General features: G+C 42.5%; 1 protein-coding gene across 1 annotated transcript in view; it reads left to right on the top strand.

The window, feature by feature from the left end:
• LOC113023732 (BCL11 transcription factor A-like) overlaps nt 1-18,496 on the top strand; it is a 30,170-nt gene extending 11,674 nt beyond the window's left edge. The window contains exon 3 of the mRNA XM_026170055.2: nt 16,113-18,496. Within this exon, the coding sequence (XP_026025840.1) occupies nt 16,113-18,100 (1,988 nt within the window). The 3' untranslated portion in view covers nt 18,101-18,496. The remainder of the gene's footprint in view (nt 1-16,112) is intronic.
• The last annotated feature ends 1,374 nt before the right edge of the window (nt 18,497-19,870 follow it).

Genomic DNA, 19,870 nt, shown 5'->3' with positions numbered 1-19,870 from the left:
CCTTGTTGCTCAGCCCTCCTCTTCTCTCTCTATCCTCGTCCTCCTCCTCTGTTTTCCAGGCTTTAGTGGAAGGAACAGAGAGAACCTCTAACCTGAGGGCACAGGACAATGCAGAGGAGAGAAAAAAGAAGCGGGGGAGCGTGGGAACAAAGCGAGAGACGAATGGATCCGGTCGCAAACAGGGTGGGAAGAGGAGAGAAAAGTGTTTGGTTGTTGTTGGTGCTCTCCTCTTGATGGGGCAACATTAGCTTAACACCACTGCTGCTATTGTGTACTGAAAACATGACGGCAAACACGAGATTGGGGGAAAGAATTTGATGTGGAAAATGCACATAATGGACTGTTGTGCTGTGTGGGCGAAAAACCGCCTGTGTCAGTTGCAGCCATATTCCATATAGCATACTGTATGTGTCGGCGTTGATGAACGTGTTTGTCTGTGTGAGCTGTAAAAAATGTGGACGCAACTTCTCTCCTAATTATGACTCGGATGTGTCCCTCGAGTTTTGAGAGCAAGCTGTTCGCGATTCTACTTCAAATGTTCTCAGCTCACACACAAACCTTCCCTCAGCGTGGCAGATCAGAAGGCTCTGTCACATCACGAACATCTAAGGAATTCTCGGATGCCACATTTTTGTCACTTTATGATTGCAGGTTTTGAAAAAAACAGAGCCTCCCTCTTTAGAATATTTATGATTTTAATAAAATTGCTTCTGTGATTGACAAGATGTTTACATTTTTGGCCACTCGCATACTCATAATTTTAAGTGAAAAGTGGGGTTATGACTCAAGCAGAAGTGCGTAATGCTAAGGTGAGAAAACTGACTTTTTTAAAAGGTGTGATACTTGTGTGAAAGGTTGGTTGTGAAGACGTGGGGATGTTTAAGAAAAGGAGTGGATTAGGTGTCACCTTTTCAGCTAGCCTTGCAGGTGTCTGCCACTCTTTTTTTTTTTACCTGATGCCTGACTTTCTCTCCCTCACTTCTTCTTCTCTTCTTCTGTTCTCGCTCAGAGCCTTTTGTTATTTGATTATGACAAATGGACACCAGGGAAAATCTTTAAAGTTCAAGTGCAGATTTTCTTATCTTATCTTAATTGCAGTAATCTCTTTGATTTTTCCCCCCAAGTTTAGAAACAGTTGATGACTATAAATGCAATGATTTTATAAACAAGTTCACATTCGAATCCAAAAATAGACAAGTGTGATGTTTTAATATAAGGACAATAGATGTGATTATACGTACCCATCACATGCATGCTGCAGGAAAAATGTGGATAATATATATTTGCATGACTGTGAGTGTATGCACTTAATTGTCTACATGTAAATGTGTGCAATCCTATTTGCATGTATTTCACACATGCCCACATTAGTTTGTTATTTATAAAGAAGGTTCTTCTTTTTATCTTCCCCCTTTACTTTCAGCCTTCAAGCTATTGCTCTATTTCTTAGAAACATGTTTTCTTTCCCAAAAATCTTGTGTGGCTACTTTGGTGCTGAGGCCAAAAAAATATCTTGCTTTTATATGTGTGCGTGTGTGTGTGTGTGTGTGTGGGAGAGAGAGATGATGGCTGTTTTTATAATGCCCCCTGCAAATTTGCATATGTATATGTGCAGATTGTATGAGAAGAGCTCTCACACTTAGAGCAGTTGGATGGGGAGGGTGATGGGGGCTGCTGCAAGGGTTGTGTGTATGGTTTATGTGTGTGTGTGTATGTGTGTGTGTGTGTGTGTGTTAAAGGGGAGTCTTATTGGCGCTTTCACCCCCTCAGACAAAGCCGGCCACTACTCCCAGATGGTAGCCTGCTCTCTTCGGCCATGTGTCTGGTATTTGTATGTGTGTGTATTTGTGTGTGTATGTGTGTGTGGACACAGACATCCAGAAAGACTGAGTGATGGAGAAATTTGTGAGTGTTTGTGTGCATGAGATTCAAGCAGATGCTGAGAGATGGCCATAACTTGAGTAAGCATACATAAAGACATCTAAAGACTGTGAGGCTTTAATTCATCCTTTGGATGGGTGTGGATGATGTGCATCTTGTTTGAAATGCATTGGAATACATAATTCAAGATAGATGGACAAGAAAACAGAAACGGATAATTTGAAGACTCAGGGATGGACAAAATGGGACAAAAAGATGGGATGGAGGAGGAGAGACAAAGATTGGTCATTTTTAAAGGTGATGACCTAGAGATGTCAATGGGCACCTCTCTAATGGGGTCAGCCTTGAAGACTAGGCGTCAGGATTATGTTTACCTCAACTGTCTGCTGGGAAGCAAGACAATGAGTCAGGACCTACGAGTGTCTCTCATATGTCATGTAAAAAGTATTCAACTTGGCAAATAATTCTAACGGTATAGGAGTCCAGATATTCAATATGAAATCCTGCTTAAGGGTTCTGTCTAAATCCTGGTGTCTCCCTGGGGGTGTATGTTAAAGCAAGCCTTCAGCCCTGTTAAGAAGGGGCTATCTATTGCTTGGACAGACTCCAGCTTCTCTGACCTTGATGTTTGTTTTCCTTGTATCCCCAGACATAAACATGCTTCTCGCACCCAGACACACAGACAGTCAGGAAGTTATCCTCTCTGATGTTTTTCTCTTGCATCTGGCTCCTATGTGAACACAGGACAGAAGTAGTGGGTTTGAAAATTTGTGTGCACGAGAACAAAGTCAGGCGAACACAAATGTTGTGTGAATTTTTCAGTGTGCATTTTTTTACACCCTCCACCACACACACAAACACACACACACACCTCCGACTCAGGCCCTTCTCTTCTCTGAGACCTGTCAAACTGGTTCTCTTTCATTAAAGCAAAGCCCTTCTCCGTTTTCTTGACCAGGTAGTATTTTGTTATCAGACAAGAAACTAGATTCCCTTATGACAACCTTTTGCCCCACAGCTCAAAGTGCCAAGATAACTATTCCCTTTTTATACCTTTATTGAGGCAAGCCCTTCTCTGCTGGTGAACGGTCTGGCAGTGCTTTCTGTGCTGGACATGCCCTGTTCTCCCCAGGCTCTGGTACTGCATTGGTCTGCCAAGTTGCAGGGCCAGATTGCCTGTAATAGGCCTGCCATTTCCCTCTCATCATCTGTCAGCACTCTGGATCCAACTGCAGGGTCCAAAGAGGGCTACCACTCTCCAATTAAAAAGGTTAATTTGCCCTCGCCGATCTCTTCCGCCTCCCCCCCCCCCCCCCCCCCCCCACAGCTTTACTATGTCTTCATTAACACTCATTTGTGTCGGTGTAGCTTTCTTTTCTCTTTCTCTCTCATTTTACTTGGTTTCTGTAAATACTGCTTTAAGTTGAAAAGGTAAGACTGAATGGCCATTAACATATTTTTTGAGCCAGCATATGAATTAAATTGCTGTCAGTGGTTTCAAAGTGCTTTTGTAGCCTTGGCCAAGCAAATAATGTTAAATTCAGCAATCAGTCTTGAGCGCACAACTTCCTGCTTAATGTCACTTTGATTAACTGAGCAGTCTCAGTAGAGGATGCATGGGCTTAAAGAAAATATATTTACAGCTTTCTTGGAGAAACTAAGATGAGAAGATAATTGCAAATCTTGCTCATATCTATCTATCTATCTATCTATCTATCTATCTATCTATCTATCTATCTATCTATCTATCTATCTATCTATCTATCTATCTATCTATCTATCTATCTATCTATCTATCTATCTATCTATCTATCTATCTATCTATCTATCTATCTATCTATCTATCTATCTATCTATCTATCTATCTATCTATCTATCTATCTATCTATCTATCTATCTATCTATCTATCTATCTATCTATCTCTGTCCAGAAGAGAGAGTCCTAAGAACAGCAAAGATACTGCGCAGGACCATAAAGCTCCCAGGCAGCTGGAAGAGCCCAGCTTGAAGGATAAACTGGGGCGTGTACTTGTTTTGAAAAGTTTCCTCAAACTCAATCAAGCTTAACAAATACCAAAAACATCCTAAGTCAAACCTGAGTGGATGAGCAATGTGCAAGTGAGACTGAGAGCCACCTCATTTAAACAGATGGAGAGGAGTACTCCATCTCCAGTACGCTTGGTACTTTGGTATTTTCTTTTTTCCTCTCAGTTACCTCTTTCTCCCTGATCTTCGTAGTTCTCTTCAATGTTGCAATCTTTTTATCTTGGAGGGAACTCCTCCTCATCCTCTCCCTCCCTCCCTCCCTCCCTCCCTCCCTCCCTCCTTCCCTCCCTCTCTCTCTCTGTTTTTTTTTTTGCCTTAAGCTTCAGCAGCGGTGTCACATGGCAAGATATACATGTGGACATGTCGCTTTGTGATCCCAAAGCTCAGGAAGGAAGCTGCCTCTAACCGCTGCCTGTGCTGCTGCATTCTGTCAGTTAGCACTGCCGTCAAAGCTCCATCCTCGCGTCCGGCCAGCACAGCTAATAAAATATTTGGTTTGTGGATCTTTTTGAGCAGGATATTGAGATAACTGAAATATAGATAACGCTGGATTTGGATTTGCACATTTCTCTTCATTTGTCATAACTCCTTTAGCCATGATTTTAATTATTTTAGACATTGGACAACTTTTGCCGTAAGTTATTCAGAAGCCTTTCTCCTTACATAATACAGCTATGGTAAAAAAATAAATAAAAAAAATTAGCTAAGCTAAGTTACAAAAATATGATTTTTTTTATTCTCACAGAATATAACACACGTTTGATGAGAAGTAAATTTAAATTAACGAAAAATTCAGCCTTGTCTGTACAGTTATTTTACCTAAATAAATCGGTTGTAGCAGCTGTGTCATCATCTGCTGTTGAGTATGAAAGCTGTTAAGTATAAATGAAATTGGGGGGTCATTCCTGGTAGTTTAAGTGATTAACATAAGCTAATGACTTTGGAAGGATGAACAGGAGGTGAAGATAAAGGGGGGGGGGGGGGGGGGATGTTGTCTGGCTCCCTCACCCACCATTAAAGGCCTGCCCCTGGACTGAAAGAGTGGGCCAGTTTCCCATGCACGGGCAGCACACGCAGGCCCTCTTTGGTTACACAAAATGTCTGCCTGTATGGCTACGGAGAGAGATATTATTAGCGTTATTTTGCCGGAGTTATATGAGAGCATGGTGCTTTTAGGACCCCTTGTTTGAGTGGCTGACAGACACTTGAGTTTGTGCTGCAGATTAAATGAAATTTTAGCAGCTTTTTCTTGGGACTAGGCCATAAAACCACACAAAGGAAGCAGCTGCCACTAATGTAATCTAGAATGGGGTGCTGCAGTGTAAAGCTGTCCACCACTCTTTTGTTTTTCCATTCTTCTCTTCTTTGCAGCTCTTTATGCCTTTCTTGACACCCTTCAACTACACCCCTTCCTCTCCTGATAATATCCTTGTTCTCTCATTGCCTTTAATTCCTCTTTTCATCAGCTACCCCTCCATGTACTGTAGAGGTGATGAAACTGGGGGAGAGCAATAAAGGGCATGTGTTTTATGAGCAAACATATCTTTTTATGTCTTTATATATCTATACAGCGGTGTCAAAGGTACATGAGATAGCATTTGGGTCATCTGCAAAGCATTCTCAGCCACCTTGGCTTTATTTTCTATAGGCCTACACTATATCAGCTAGAAATGTATGGAATGAGGAGCTATGCAGGTTAACCTTCTGCAAACAAAGTTAATTTTTCAGAATGAAACACAACCAGTCTGCTGACCCTTGTGTCAGTTGTCATGATTTCTCAAAATGACAAGGTGGATCTCGGGAATCTGAGAATTGAGAAAAAAATTCTGCGATTGTATGAGTAGCATGCGGAAGAAGCTGTGGAAGGAAGACTTGTTTGAAGTTGACGTTTGTATCAGCATAGCAAATTTTTTAACTGGCCGGCGATGCTTTACTCAAGTAGTAACTTCTGTAAATGAAGTTTTATAGTCTGTTAGAGAAGCAATGGCACAAACATCTGGCCCATAAATCTCAGGTGGTGCTGCAGAGTGCAGTCTGAGGAGCCAGTTCTATCTATCCCCTGATCAGCCATTAATCCAAATGTCTGCATTTCCACATGCATTTATATAATGTTTACAAGAAGTCTTTCTATTGTAGGCATTGCACTGTGAAGTGCTTCTGTACTGTCTAATACATGTGAAAATAACCTGAAAGCACAGTTCAATGCATTGCTTCTGCAGTGTGCATACAGCAAGTATATGAGTTTGTATATTTCCTATGTTTTTTTTTGAATATGTCTTGCCACTGCCTGTTGAGGAATGTCTCAGCTCATTGGCCCTTTCTGTAAAGAAATAATGGCTTTGAGGTGGACTCAACCAGCCTGCCTCCCTGCCAGCTAGCTGTACATGCATGTGTCCTGTTCTGCAGCTGTTTGTGAATAAATCCTTCTGTCACTAAATGCACACAGGCTTTCTTCACCTGTCCTGCTTATCAACTCTTTTTGAGAAGTAAAAGCTCATTTTGGTATTTTTCGAAGACATCTTTTACTAGATTTAAAGTAAAATACGATTGCTTATTTGGAGATTATTCTTGCTGAAATTTGGACTTGTTACTACTATTATCTCTCTGATGTGCTCAGTCTGCCTTGGATTATTTTATCTTGGTTACCTTTGGTTTTACGCAGCCTTTGTAAAAACAGTAAATTAATGTTTTGCACACTTGCCCACCAACACAACATGTTTACTTAAAGCTGATGACTTCATAGAAACAGTTCTTTTCCCCCTTTTGCCACCCTCCCTTTTTGCTCCTCTGCTTTGCTCTCCCTCTTTCCATCCTCAGGGTAGGTTGCTATAGTCCCCCTTATAAACATAGTAATCTATAGGAGCCCTAGACCCAGACAGATTTTTGGCATGGCTGTACAGGTAGCATTCCAGCACGGTTTGAGATCTTACGGCCCTAGCCTCGTTAAAAGCCTGATTTATGCTTTACAGCTGGGCACAAAGGAACCTACAGGTTGGCTACCTTAATTAATATCACGCTCACTACAGCTTGGACCTATGCAAGGATCTGACACACCTCCGGGGAGAATATGCAGAAAGATCCACGTGATGGTAGATGGTGTGACTGTGCACGTAACTGAAAAGACAGCTGAAAAAACAAAAACAAATACAAAAAACTTGTACCTGTGTTAAGCATGCTTTTAAAAGCACATGCAGTGCAGCCAAACTGAAGCCATCACTGATATATATGCTAAATTGGTCTTCAATAGCAATATTGGTTATGGGTGTTGGCGTTCTGATCTGTAAGTCCCATTCTGTACTGTTTGGCCCATTATCTTCCATTCTTTGCTATAGTGGCTGATCAGACCACATGTCTTCAATTAGTAGGCAGGAATCTGGTACGGCGAGACTCGAAGATGAAGAATTGTGTGAAGCATGGCCTGCTATTGCCAAGCATATGGCCCATCCATCTTACAGACTGTTATCGATGGTAAACGTTACATGTACATGAACTGAATGCCTTAAACCTGCTCAGTCTTCTCTCCTCCAAGTTGTGTTGCTGAGAAAAAATATAATTTAGCATGAAGTGCAATCAAACTTCAAATCACTGATTTGGCAAATTATTTTAAGGCATTAGACCAAATAACAATGAATAAATAAAAAACAAATCAACAAATGTTATGTGACTTTTTGGCATTAACCTCTCGTAACACTTCATATTACAACTTGGTAATAACATGGTAATAACATGGTAACCATGTACAAATAAAGCTGCAATAACTACAGTGAGAGCAATCCTGCTGTAAAGGTCTAGAAAAGGAGCCCAAAAAGAAATATATATAGGTCACTTTGGATCTCTGACCACTTCTTCGCACTCTTATGTCTCTCCCTGCTTCTGTAGTAAGGGGCTGAATTTAGGGCTGAACAGGAGGCCACTTTGCAATTTTAATCAAGATTTGGAAAGCGCCTGGGCAGAGCAATGGCCCAACACAGTTTTCTCCTTGATGAATTAATAATGTAATGGGGAATGGAGGCTTGGAAGAATGGATGGTGGTTGGTTGGGGCACTGAGGTCTCACTGTTAGGGCCTGTGTCCTTATTATGGGATCAGAGAACTTCATGTCCTAAGCTTCAATTCCAGTGTGCTCTTCTTGGTAAAATAAGTGCTAAGATTAAAAAAGAAAATCACAGAATATAATGATCAAATAATTCTGTAACTTAAACTGTGTCTTTTTCCTAAGGAAAATGGATTTGTGAGCTAGATCTGACCCTGAGACACCCCTTGATCTAAAGAGTCTGGCTATTGATGCTTCCTTAACCACTCGACCACCGTGTGCACAGTCACACACACCAGATGGGACGCGTGTTAAACCCTCAGCCTCCACAGCTCCAGGCCACGGGACACTCCAACACACTGGCCCTCTTGTTTTAAAGTGCCATGTCCCTCCACAATGCCTTGAGGCTCCTATGCATAACGAGCTGCTATGCTTGGCCCAAGCTCACATGCCCTGGTCCTCTCACCCTGAGGTGGTAGGACAGGGTGAAAAATAACTGCATGTTTAAAACAGCCCTTGTTCACTGATATCCAAATGATGACCCATGCCTGAGAGCTTCTGGGGCTACTGTGAGCGTGTTTATGAACAAACAACTCAGGTCAACATCAGGCAAAACTTTGTGTTTTCTAAAAGCTGTCCACTTTTGCACAAGGCAAAGAAAATATAGTACTGGTATAGATTACCGTTGATCCAAGTGCATCTGAAGCCTAAAACCACCACAAAGACCATCAAACAAATGCACCTTCAGTGCTGATTTTTTTTTTTACAGAAGTATTAGTGCAAAGAGTTTATCCTTCTCATTTGTGTCAAGTAAAAGTAACAGAGAGTCAAAAAAATTGGCACACGCTGGCCGAACGGATACATTTTGAGATATACCTGGCACAAAATACATGCGAGAAGAAAATGAGAAGTATTTTGAGACACAGGTGTTTATAAGTGAAGAGTCCCTTGGGGTTTAAGAAAAGAAGGATTTAGAGAAAATTTTTTTGCTTGTGTGTGAGTTACAGTATCTGTGTGTGATATAGGCCAAAGGTAAAAGCTAATAGATGCATTGAATGGGGCAAGGGAGAAGCTATGGGTGGGTTACAGAGTGTGTGTGATTGCGAGAGAAAGACCTGCTCTGACCTCTTTCAGTGCTGTCATCAGAGCGTGTTAAGAAAATAACGTGATGGAAAGAGGAGCATGCAGGCTGCATCAGGGACAAAAAGGGAATGACTTCAACCTTAGACAGGCTTAAGTGTTTACTCAGTCCAGACAGATACACTGTGTGTATGTGTGTTACAGTGTGTGAAGCTGTTTTTATCTGTTTGGATGTCCAGAGATGCACAGACTACAGGTCCGTGCCTGTAGATGAGAGAAAGTCTCTTTAACTTCTCTTCTTCTTAAACTTAGGCCAACTTCGTGTTTATTTTTCATCTGCTTTGTGTTTTACCCCGACTTTTAATTTATTATTTATGTTTGGCTGTTTGTGCAAGTCCATCTAGGAGTACATGGTAGTGAATGCAGATCTTGCCTCATACATCCACACATTTCACTTAACCTAGTCCCTATTCCAGAGGAATAGAGGCAAACGATAAAATACCATGAAATTCAACATGAGTGTTTATTGCAAGAGAGCATCCTGTTCTTAAAGCTACTATGGATTTCAGTATCTTTATAGGTATATAGGAGACTGCTTAACTGGCTTTAAACAATTTCTATTTCATAAACGATACAAGGATGTTGCAGCCTGGCTCATTCTGTGCTCTGCCCAGAAGCAAATGAAGCAAAAGCACATAAAGACACAAATATGAGGCTTTATTTAAAGTAAGACAGTTTTTCAGGTCTGCACTTTGTGTTTCCAAATTTTAAACTGCCTTCTTATTGCTCAGAGTAGTCAATAGCTCTGTTTATCAGAGCTTTTCTGTAAGCTCTTTGGTAACGTGACTTCAGTATGCATACATTAGATCTTCAGAATTGCTTCCATGTGGCATTTGTGATGTTTTGTCCATCTTCCTACATGTCTGTGAAGACATGTAGTGGGGGGGAGGTCAGACACAGGGGCCTGTATGCTCCGGTGAAGCCGTATCGCGTCCTGGCAAATGGTATGCAGGCTCATAACGCGCTCCACTCATCCAATAGCCGGAGACGAAACAGTTTTGACAGTGTTGAATGCCCTGCCCCGGGGGCCTTATCATCCTTTGCTGCTTGCCTGCCTCCTTCCCCTGTTTCTCTTCTCCTGATGCTATCTATCTAGAGATTTATGCAGAAATGTGCAGCTAGTCGACCTCCCTGGTCCCCTTCCATCCTTTCTGCAGGGACGGCAGCCTGTCATAAGCTGAGCTATGCAGAGATAGTGAAGCTCAGGCTCTGGCCTCATGTTATACGAAGGCTATCTTGACATTGCACTTGAAACACACATGATGCTTGTAAGAAATGACAGAGATGCGCTCATGTGAATGTTGAAGGTTGTATAACCCAAAAATGTTCGTGTATTTACAATAATCTTTTGTATTCCACTGATTTCTAATATATTGTGTTATGCTCTTTGTTAGCCTATTTTATTCTGCTATCCTCCCCCTAAGCTGCAATTTATTGAGACATATCTTTTCTTTGACAGAACACTTTTCACATTTCCCCTCTGAAGTGCTCAGAGACTTCTCACCCATCTGGGATATTGCCCGAGTCCAAAAATACTCCTGCTTGATTAAGTCTTCTTATGTACCTGGATATGTGTGCTTAAACTGACACTTGGCAGTTTGCAGTTTCTTTGATTCCCGTCCTTTATTTAATACCTTCTCCACTGAGCATTGGCTTTTGTTGACGGTGGTTTGATCCTGTGAAACGGATCCCAACTCAATAAATAATCTCTGCGGATGCTTACATAAGCGACGGTCCATTTAATTAGACTGGTTAAGCTTAGAAGCCCAGAGGTCTTTTCACTGTACTATTAGAGCTAGGATGAGAAACAATAGTGCGCGGCCTCCCACTGTCACTGGTAAGCAGAGAGCAAATAATGATCTGCATCAGAGACACGGCTGGCCCTGCCTATTATAAGGTCTGCCGGACCCGAGCCGCACCCAAACACGAAGCTGTCCAGCTGCGCTTAGTCGGAGTGGATGAATGGATGGAGAGAATGATAGATGGAGTGAAAGAGAGATGGATGAACGGGTAGATGGATGGTCAGTTCAAACACAGTTCAACTGAGAAAAGATCAAAAAGACTAAGGTTATGCTGGGAAACAGACAGCGTAGAGTGATGCAAATTTAAAATTATTCTGGCAAGTGTGTTGAATGCAAATACACAGACATGAATGCATGGATACTACAGGAAACAGTCATGTAGTCATTCTAACAGTGAGTGTGCGTGCTGATTACAAAAAGAAAGTACGAAATTATACGAGAACACACATTTGTCTACTGTGTATGGCGCATTCATTCATTGGCCTCTGTGTGGGTGCCATCTGTGGTTTCTTAGTGGCTCAGAAAAAACTCCCGAGCTCAACTGTTGCTCTTATCACCTTTCATGAGAAGGAGAAAGGAAAGGTAAGAAGTGTAAAAGTCTGATTGGGAACAAAGCTACAGCCAGCAGCTTACTTTATACTGGCACAGGCCTTCAAAGACCACCATGCATCTTTATCTGGAGATCTGCACCCCCTCCCCTGTCTTGCTCATGCCAGCTGCTTTTCTTCTCCTAGTCTACCTCTGTCTTTCCCCGTTCCTTTCTGTTTTAGCTCTCCATTCTTTCCCCCCCCCCCCTCATTGTGTGTCTCCTTTTCACTTTCCCTACATTTGTGCCTTATGTAGTGAGTAGTGGTCAGCTTCCCCATACTGTATAATGTGTGACTCCAACACCAGTCAGTGTTGGCTGGTTTTCTGTTTAGTAAACTGTATTTCCTGCATCCGGCTTTGTCTCAGGAACAAGTGTTTGTCAAACAAGCCTTTTGTCTGTGGCCAGTGGCTTAGCGCACCATAACGAGCCTGGCTGGGACAAAGAGCTGGGTGTATGTGGCTGTGGCAGAGAAACACAGACAAACAGATCGAGACGTAGAAGTAAGAAAGAAGGTCAAGGCCAGTCCATTTGCTCTATCAGGTTTCAGACACACACACAAAGAAAAAAAAGCAGAGACAGAGAAAAAACGTTAAGGTGATAACATGTATGAGGCATATGACAGATCCTTCTCTTAGTCTCTAAAGCTGCTAATGAAAAATTACAGTTCTGTTGTTAACTGAGCTGAAAGTCATGTAAACCAAGAAGGCCCCTATTGTGAGCTTCTGTTACTCCCCCATCTTTTTCCTCAACCTCTCCTTTCCTGCTTCACCCTTCACCCCTGTCCAGTCCCTGACTGTGAATACCCTAATGACATAAACAGAGTGGTAATCACATTAACAGGAGTTACGGCCGAGGCACTCTTAAGAGGCACTGTATTGACAACCCTCTGTCTTCCCGAGGCACTCACTCCAACACCTATAAACACTTATGAATATTGGCAAAGACCTTCTATTAGCATAATCACTTTTCAGGTGTGTGTGAGTGCTCTCTCGAGCCATAGCGACTGATAACTTTGAGAAATGGCAGTGACACACTGTGTCCCTCGTGTCTTCTGTCTCTGTGGCTTCCTCCTCCTTTGGAAGCCAAGCAAGCTAATCCTGTTAGCCCATTCCTCCATTAGCTAAATGACCAATATCAGTGAAAGCTGCATGGTCACACCAGGACAGGCTCAGCCCACTATCGCAACTGGTCAAGGACAAAAATAAAAATAAAAATGGAGGGCATGGTAAGTCTGCTAACTTTTTATTGTATGGCTAAATAGTTGTAAACAATACATCTGTGAGTGGTGGGTGAGGAAGAGAAAGCTGTTGACATTTTTGTGTCCGTGCATCTTTAACTTGCCAGCACTTGGTCAATGGGTTGTCTTTGTGTCTGTTACTTGATTTTGTTGTGGTTTTGCCAGTGTTTGGGCTTATGGGACAACGTGGAACAGGGTGGTATAGCTACTCTTTGTGTAAGTACATGTTGTTGAGAGAGTGCAAGTAAGACTAATTATGGGAAATGGGCCATTAACGATAGAGGAATATGCACAAGCAATGTGTTCCTCAGTTGCCTAGAATTTCAGGATTCTGTATGACTTTGGTCAAAATTGTTGGCTACGATGTTTTGTGAGTGTTGCTGCGAGGCTACCTTATCTTCTCTTTGACTTATCATAATTTCTCTTCTGTCCTTGCAACAGGCCTACCCCTAGATCAAATCATTTCTCTCTGATATCAGTGCAATGTCCATTAATATCACAATAATAGCCTCCCGCTGCTTTGTGTTGCAATGCTTCGAAAGGCTTTGAAGGAATTGTTAACCTCCCATTTCATTCCTTTGACTGTGTATCTTCTACTTTCTATTTTTCTTTTCTCTGTCATCCTTCTAACTTTTTGCTCCCAAACCACCTGCCCTTTCTCACTTCTTCTATATTCTTTCTGTCTCCTCTTTCCTTCACAGTCTCTTCTTTCAGCCTCTGCCATGAAATGGCAGCTAAGGGGTTGTCAGTGTGGTTTCTCCTCTCTGCTGATCCTATTTCAAAGGGACGTGTAGATTCAGCATTAGCTCCAGCTCTCTTGCTCTTCTGCTCTCCAGCCCTAACTCATCACAGACTTAAAGTTACTAGAAGAAGAGAAACGGACTGAGAAAGCGAGGGAGAGCTTTCCTTTATTCTATTAGAGGACAGACTCATTTATAAGATCATCCTTCCTCCCTCGCACAGTTTCGTGCTTCTCCATACAAGCAGAAAAAGGAAAAAAAAAAAACCCTTCAAGGCCATCAAACGCCTCGTCAGAATGTCTTTTATCCTTTTGAAAAGCTGTCCTTCCATCCCTTTGAGGACAGCTATTAAGGACAATAGTGGGCTTATTTAGATATCTCCTCTGCCATTGTTGTAAATCTGGGCATGTGTTGGTCTGGCTTGTTGATGCCCATCAATGTGTCCACTGCTCGGATGGGAATAACAATTATCATCACTGCTTGTGGCATGAACACAGTTTGTCAAATGTCTATAGATGGAGTAGTGATTGCATAGCACAAGACATGCTGGTTTTGATGCATAAGAAAATGAATTGAGTACTGGCTTTGAAGTGCATTCTTGTGGCTCTTGTGTCCTTCAGAAATATGGTGGGTTGTCATTAGGAATGTCTCCTTCACGCCACACTTCTCTCCTTTGCTCCCTTCCTTCCCCCTGCCTCCTTCCATGATCCTTTAGTGCTCACTTTCCTCTAAAAACATGGACGTCTCACATTCCAGCCAGCCCCTCCTTCTTTCTTGTCCTTCACAATAACAAAAAAAATTAATCTATTTTCCCCCCTCATGCATATATACTGTGTGCTCGCACATTAAGACGGGGATGAGGAAGCGTGTAGACTGAATCAAAGCAAAGTGAACGGGAGAGGCCAGGTTATTGCAACTGTTTTACAAGTGACACGGGGCTTTCTACTTAAAGCCATAAAAACACACACATAATAAGGAAACATACATATAGCAGTTAATGTAATGGGCACATTTTATTTGTGCTTATGAGAGAGGGAGAAAAAAATGTGTATGGGCAAATGGCTTTTTTATGATGGAAAAATTCCATAGTGGGTCAAAGCCCCTTGCAGGTGGCAGCAATTAACTGTAATTTTTGCAGATTGTAATGATCCATAATTTACCAGTATACCCCCTTCCAACTCTTTTCAGTCAAGAGAAAAAGGTTTGTGTGGAGGTTTGATTGGGTGCACATTTTAGCTGTGTCCTGGTCTTTAAGTGAGATTGTTCGGAGGGGGCCACATTGACTCTGGACACATAAGATAGAGAAACAAACCAAAAAACACCAATCCGTTCCCTATGTTGCTCATCCACCACATCCCTCCTCTTTCTTTTAGACTGTCACTATATTTTTCTGGCCCCTCTCACCCTTTTTCTTCAACAGTAGAAGGCTTAAAACATGCAAAACTGTCCATCCACCATCTTAGGGATCACCCATAGTTTCAATCAGGCACACATAGCCTATCATCCTCTCTCCCGCTCCCTTGTTTTCCCTCTTCAAACACAGTATGGCCATGGTTTGGGTTCAGCATTGGCAAATGACTTCAGAAAAATGCCCTCAAGTGAAAGAAGAAAAAAGGGAAGAAATGATAAGAAACCCCAAAGATGAAAGAGGGAGCACATTTGCAAGTGGCGGATGCTTCTTATTTTGCATATCTCTCACTTCTTCTTTCTCCTTCTTCTCCTTTTCTATTCACCTGAGAGGATTTAAATAAATCCATAAAGCATGAAATATCAGAAATAGAAAAGTAATGCATGAAATGCATTTTCATTGGAGCCTCCCCACCCACACACAAACACACATACCCAATTTTCCTCTTCGCTTCTTTTTTTCCTGTGAATGTGTGTTTTTTGTGATAAACGCTGGTACAATTTATTAACATGTGACCTCTTATTTGTATTCAGTGTTAATATGCAGCATCAGATACATGTCCCACTTTAGCCCTGCTAATTCTGTAAACAAGGCTTTGGAGGGGAGATGAGTGTTTTTAACGAGATTAGGCGTGCATTGTCAGGCAAATCTCAGGTCAGTGTGCAAGTGCTATTGAAAGTCAATTATTGTTTTAAATATTCCTATGCCTTCTTCCCGTGTAATTTGTGTGTTTGTTGCCTGTCTCTTGTAATTGTGTTTTATCTTTTGTTCTGTTAAGTGTTAAATCTAAATTCACACACACACCTACACACACACACACACACACACACACACACACACACACACACACACACACACACACACACACACACAGTTTTCACATTTTATAGCTGTGATATTGAGCAATAACAATTTTACTAAGACGAATAATTTGCTCTGTTTAAATAGAGTGCAATTGTAAATTTTTTTTTTTAAATGTTATTCAATACCTTCATCTAATCATAATAGTTCTGGTCAGAAGTGATCGCAGATATTTTATAGGCTGTTGTCAAATTAGTCTATATTCTCTTGGTTTTTGATAATTACTTTACCTATTTTAAAACCCTACTTGCATTATTTAAGCATCATGTTTCCTTTTATAATAATATATGGTGTTAATAAAATTACTAATGTTCTTTTTATAGTTTGAATCTCCCAGTTTACATTTATTTTCTCTCTGTGTGTTTCTTTTTGTCAGATAAAGATGAGCCCAGCAGTTACACCTGCACCACATGCAAACAGCCTTTCACCAGTGCCTGGTTCCTGCTCCAGCATGCCCAGAACACCCATGGCTTCCGTATCTATCTGGAGAGCGAGCCCGGCAGCCCCCTCACCCCTCGTGTGGCTGCAGCTCCCGGAATGGGGGGTGACTGTAATTCCTCCCAGCCCCCTCTTCATGCTGTACACTTGGCTGATGGCAGCCCTTACAGCCTCCTGAGAATGCCGGGTTCTGGGTCTGGTCGGGATTCAGCGTCCACGCCTCGTGAGGGCCGCTATCCCCGAACGCCACCGTTATTCAGCCCACCACCGCGCCATCACCTCAGCCCTGATGACTTAGCCTTGGCAACACACCATCCCAGTGCTTTTGACCGGGTGATGAGGCTGAACTCTGTGCCATTAGAAGCCCCTCAGACCATGGACTTTTCTAGACGTCTACGTGAGCTGGCCGGAAATGCCACAGGAGGTTCTCCGCCTCTTTCCCCTAACAGACCCAACCCTATGCAACGGCTGCTGCAGCCTTTCCAGCCAGGTTCTAAGCCTCCATTTTCAGCAACACCTCCCCTCTCCACCTCTCAGTCACCTTCTGGCTCACGTTCCACACCTAATCCTGTAACAAATGCAGTCCAATCGACCACCCCTCTCAAAGCAAAATCTTGTGAGTTCTGCGGGAAGACCTTCAAATTCCAGAGCAACCTTATTGTTCACCGGCGTAGCCATACAGGGGAAAAGCCATTTAAGTGTCACCTCTGTAACCATGCCTGCACACAGGCTAGCAAACTAAAACGTCACATGAAGACACATTGTCAGAGTAAGTCTTCACTGCTTAATGCCAAGTCAGATGATGGTCTTTCAACTGCTAGCTCACCTGAACCTGGTACGAGTGAGCTGATGGGCAGTGCCACAGATGCACTCAAGTCAGTGGTGGCAAAGTTCAAAAGTGAGAACAATGGCCTTCTGCCTGAAAATGGAGAGGAGGAGGAGGAAGAGGAAGATGATGAGGAAGAGGAAGAAGAAGAAGAAGAAGAAGAGGAGGAGGAGGAAGAAGAGGAGGAGGGGGAGGAGGAGGAAATTGAGAGAAAGCCTGGAGTAGAAGAAGAGGGAAGGAATGACTACCGATTTAGCTTGAGGCTTGAAGGGGCTCGCCATCACCAGAACAGCGAGGCTCTGCACCCACATCGCCGGAGCTTATCCAGGGAGCCTATTGATGAAAACTCAGCCATGGAGTCAGACCGGGCAGATGATGGAACCACTACTACTATCAATGGCTTGAGACCTCTATCTAATGACAACCTGTCCAGGAAGCTGTTGGGTGGAAGGGTCAGTCCTGGTTCCCTCAGTCCCCTGTCCAAGCGCATCAAGGTAGAGAAAGACCTTGACCCTCCCACTCCCACAATCCCAAACACAGAGAACGTCTACTCTCAGTGGCTTGCTGGCTACGCTGCCTCCCGGCAACTCAAGGACCCCTTCATCAGCTTCACAGGTGGGGACTCCAGACAATCACCCTTTGCCTCTTCATCTGAGCACTCTTCAGAAAACGGCAGCTTGCGCTTCTCTACTCCACCCGGTGAACTCGATGGGGAACGTGCCGCATCAGTACGGAGCGGCACCGGCAGCGGGGCCAGCACTCCCCACGGTGTCAGCGGCAATGGCAGGCCGAGCTCGAAGGATGGTCGCCGCAGTGACACCTGTGAATATTGTGGCAAGGTGTTTAAGAACTGCAGCAACTTGACTGTGCACCGACGCAGTCATACTGGAGAGCGGCCCTACAAATGCGAGCTGTGCAGCTATGCATGCGCTCAGAGCTCAAAGCTCACCCGTCACATGAAGACCCATGGACAGATGGGCAAGGACGTGTACAAATGTGAAATCTGCCACATGCCTTTTAGTGTATACAGCACTCTGGAGAAACACATGAAAAAGTGGCACAGCGACCGCCCTCTGGCTAATGACATTAAGACTGAGTAGGCAAAGAGCAGCATGCTGGTTGCTCTCTCTCAGCTCCTCTGGCTAAAAAGCAACCCTGGCTAACTAGCCAATAAGTAAGGGGAAAGGACAACAGGGTTAGACACCAGTACACAGTACAGCCCTGTTTTCATCCCGACTGGAAGAAGCTAGATGCATGATCCATTACCGGGGCAATACTATTGCATCACACTTAAAACTTTTTGAGCCTTTCTATTGTGCAATAATTTACACGTTTTGTATTTTTTGTAACTGGACAGCATGCTCTGTGTGTTTTGGCTACCTAGAGAGAAAATTGTCCTCAGCTGGTGGGTTTGGTTGTACATGTGTTGCTGTTTATACTTTTGATTTCTTCAACATAAAAAAAAAGACTTATTAAAACCCATGCTGCATACAGTACATACTGTTTTACATATCATGTACAGTTTTGAGTTCAAACATAGTGGGCAGTGTCATATAATCAAAACATCAAGACAAGCAGGGTCACACTTAAAAACTGATCTTTGTGAAAGATTTTCCATGCAACATTTAGATATGATAAATATATATAGAGAGAATTAGGCCGCCTATGAAATGCTAGGCACTGGCGCCATTAAATATTTCTTTTACAAACAGCAGTGAAATTAACAATATGGTGTGAAATGACAACAACGAGTGCCTTGGATATTTTACCTGCATTAGTTAATCCTCCTTTTTGCTATAAGCTCGGAGTTTCAGCTATAAAAGATTACACAACATTTTGTGCACATATGAAATAAGCAGGTCCTTGCATCAAGCACCTGTACGACCCTTGTGTTTTTTTTGACTTAGTGGAGCATAGAGAACCAGCTAAAACAAAAAGAAAAAAAGAAAAAAAACATTACGTGTATCTCTGGTGAATCATTTATCTGCTTGCCTCCTGTAGATTTTTTTTTCGAGATTACAGTTCTGTTTACGGGCATGTTACATGCTTGAGTTTGGTGTAGAGTTTTGGTATAGGTGAATATGTTTTTTGGTACCGTACTGAGGGGGTACTCTGGCGAGTTGTTTTACCAACATAAAGCTCTTAATTTTTCAGAGTTTATTTTCTTTGATAATTAAACAATTTGCAGGTGTTTTTTGCAAGTAACACAGAGTAATGTTTCTTTGGTGTCCGCCAACAGCCACTTGAAGACCCCAGTGTGGGATTTAGTTGTTGTAAGCCAGACAGATTTTTTCAGGTGAGGGTTGGGTGGGTGTAAGAGCATAAGGGTGGATGATGTTCAGGGTAGTAAGTGGGGAGTGGGTTTACCAGGTGTCTCTACAATTCAAAAATCTATGTCGCTGTAGTGTTATTTCCCGTCACCGCATTAGATCTTAGAAACTGTTTAGCGATCCAAATTTTTTTTAACAAGTCACACTGAAATCCAAAATGTGATTCTAAATCAAAGGACAAGAATATTGAAAAAAATCAGCAAATTTTCACTCGCAGACAAGGTTTTAAGTTTTCACATTTAGTTTTCTTTTCATTTGTCTAGACCTACGCGTGGTAGCCATGTGTTTTGTTTTTTTTTTTTTAATTTTTAGTCTTCACTCCCTGTCATTGTTGATGATATAGCACTTGTCACTCTGCCTTGGATTCTGTATCTGTCTCTCTAATCGGAGGTACAGTCGGTTGAGTATAAAATGAGTACCGGATTTCAGGTCTGGTACTGCCTACGTGCACTGTTCAATTTTCCCAGTTTACAGTCGGACGCTCAAGGGAAAACTAGCTCTTATGCTGACAGATTAGTGTGGTGTCATTGCTTTGCATTA

This window comes from Astatotilapia calliptera, chromosome 6, assembly GCF_964374335.1.
Source record: "Astatotilapia calliptera chromosome 6, fAstCal68.1, whole genome shotgun sequence".
In the NCBI taxonomy this organism is placed as follows: domain Eukaryota; kingdom Metazoa; phylum Chordata; class Actinopteri; order Cichliformes; family Cichlidae; genus Astatotilapia; species Astatotilapia calliptera.
Note: the sequence above shows the minus strand (reverse complement) of the source record. Positions and strands in the feature narration are given on the sequence as shown.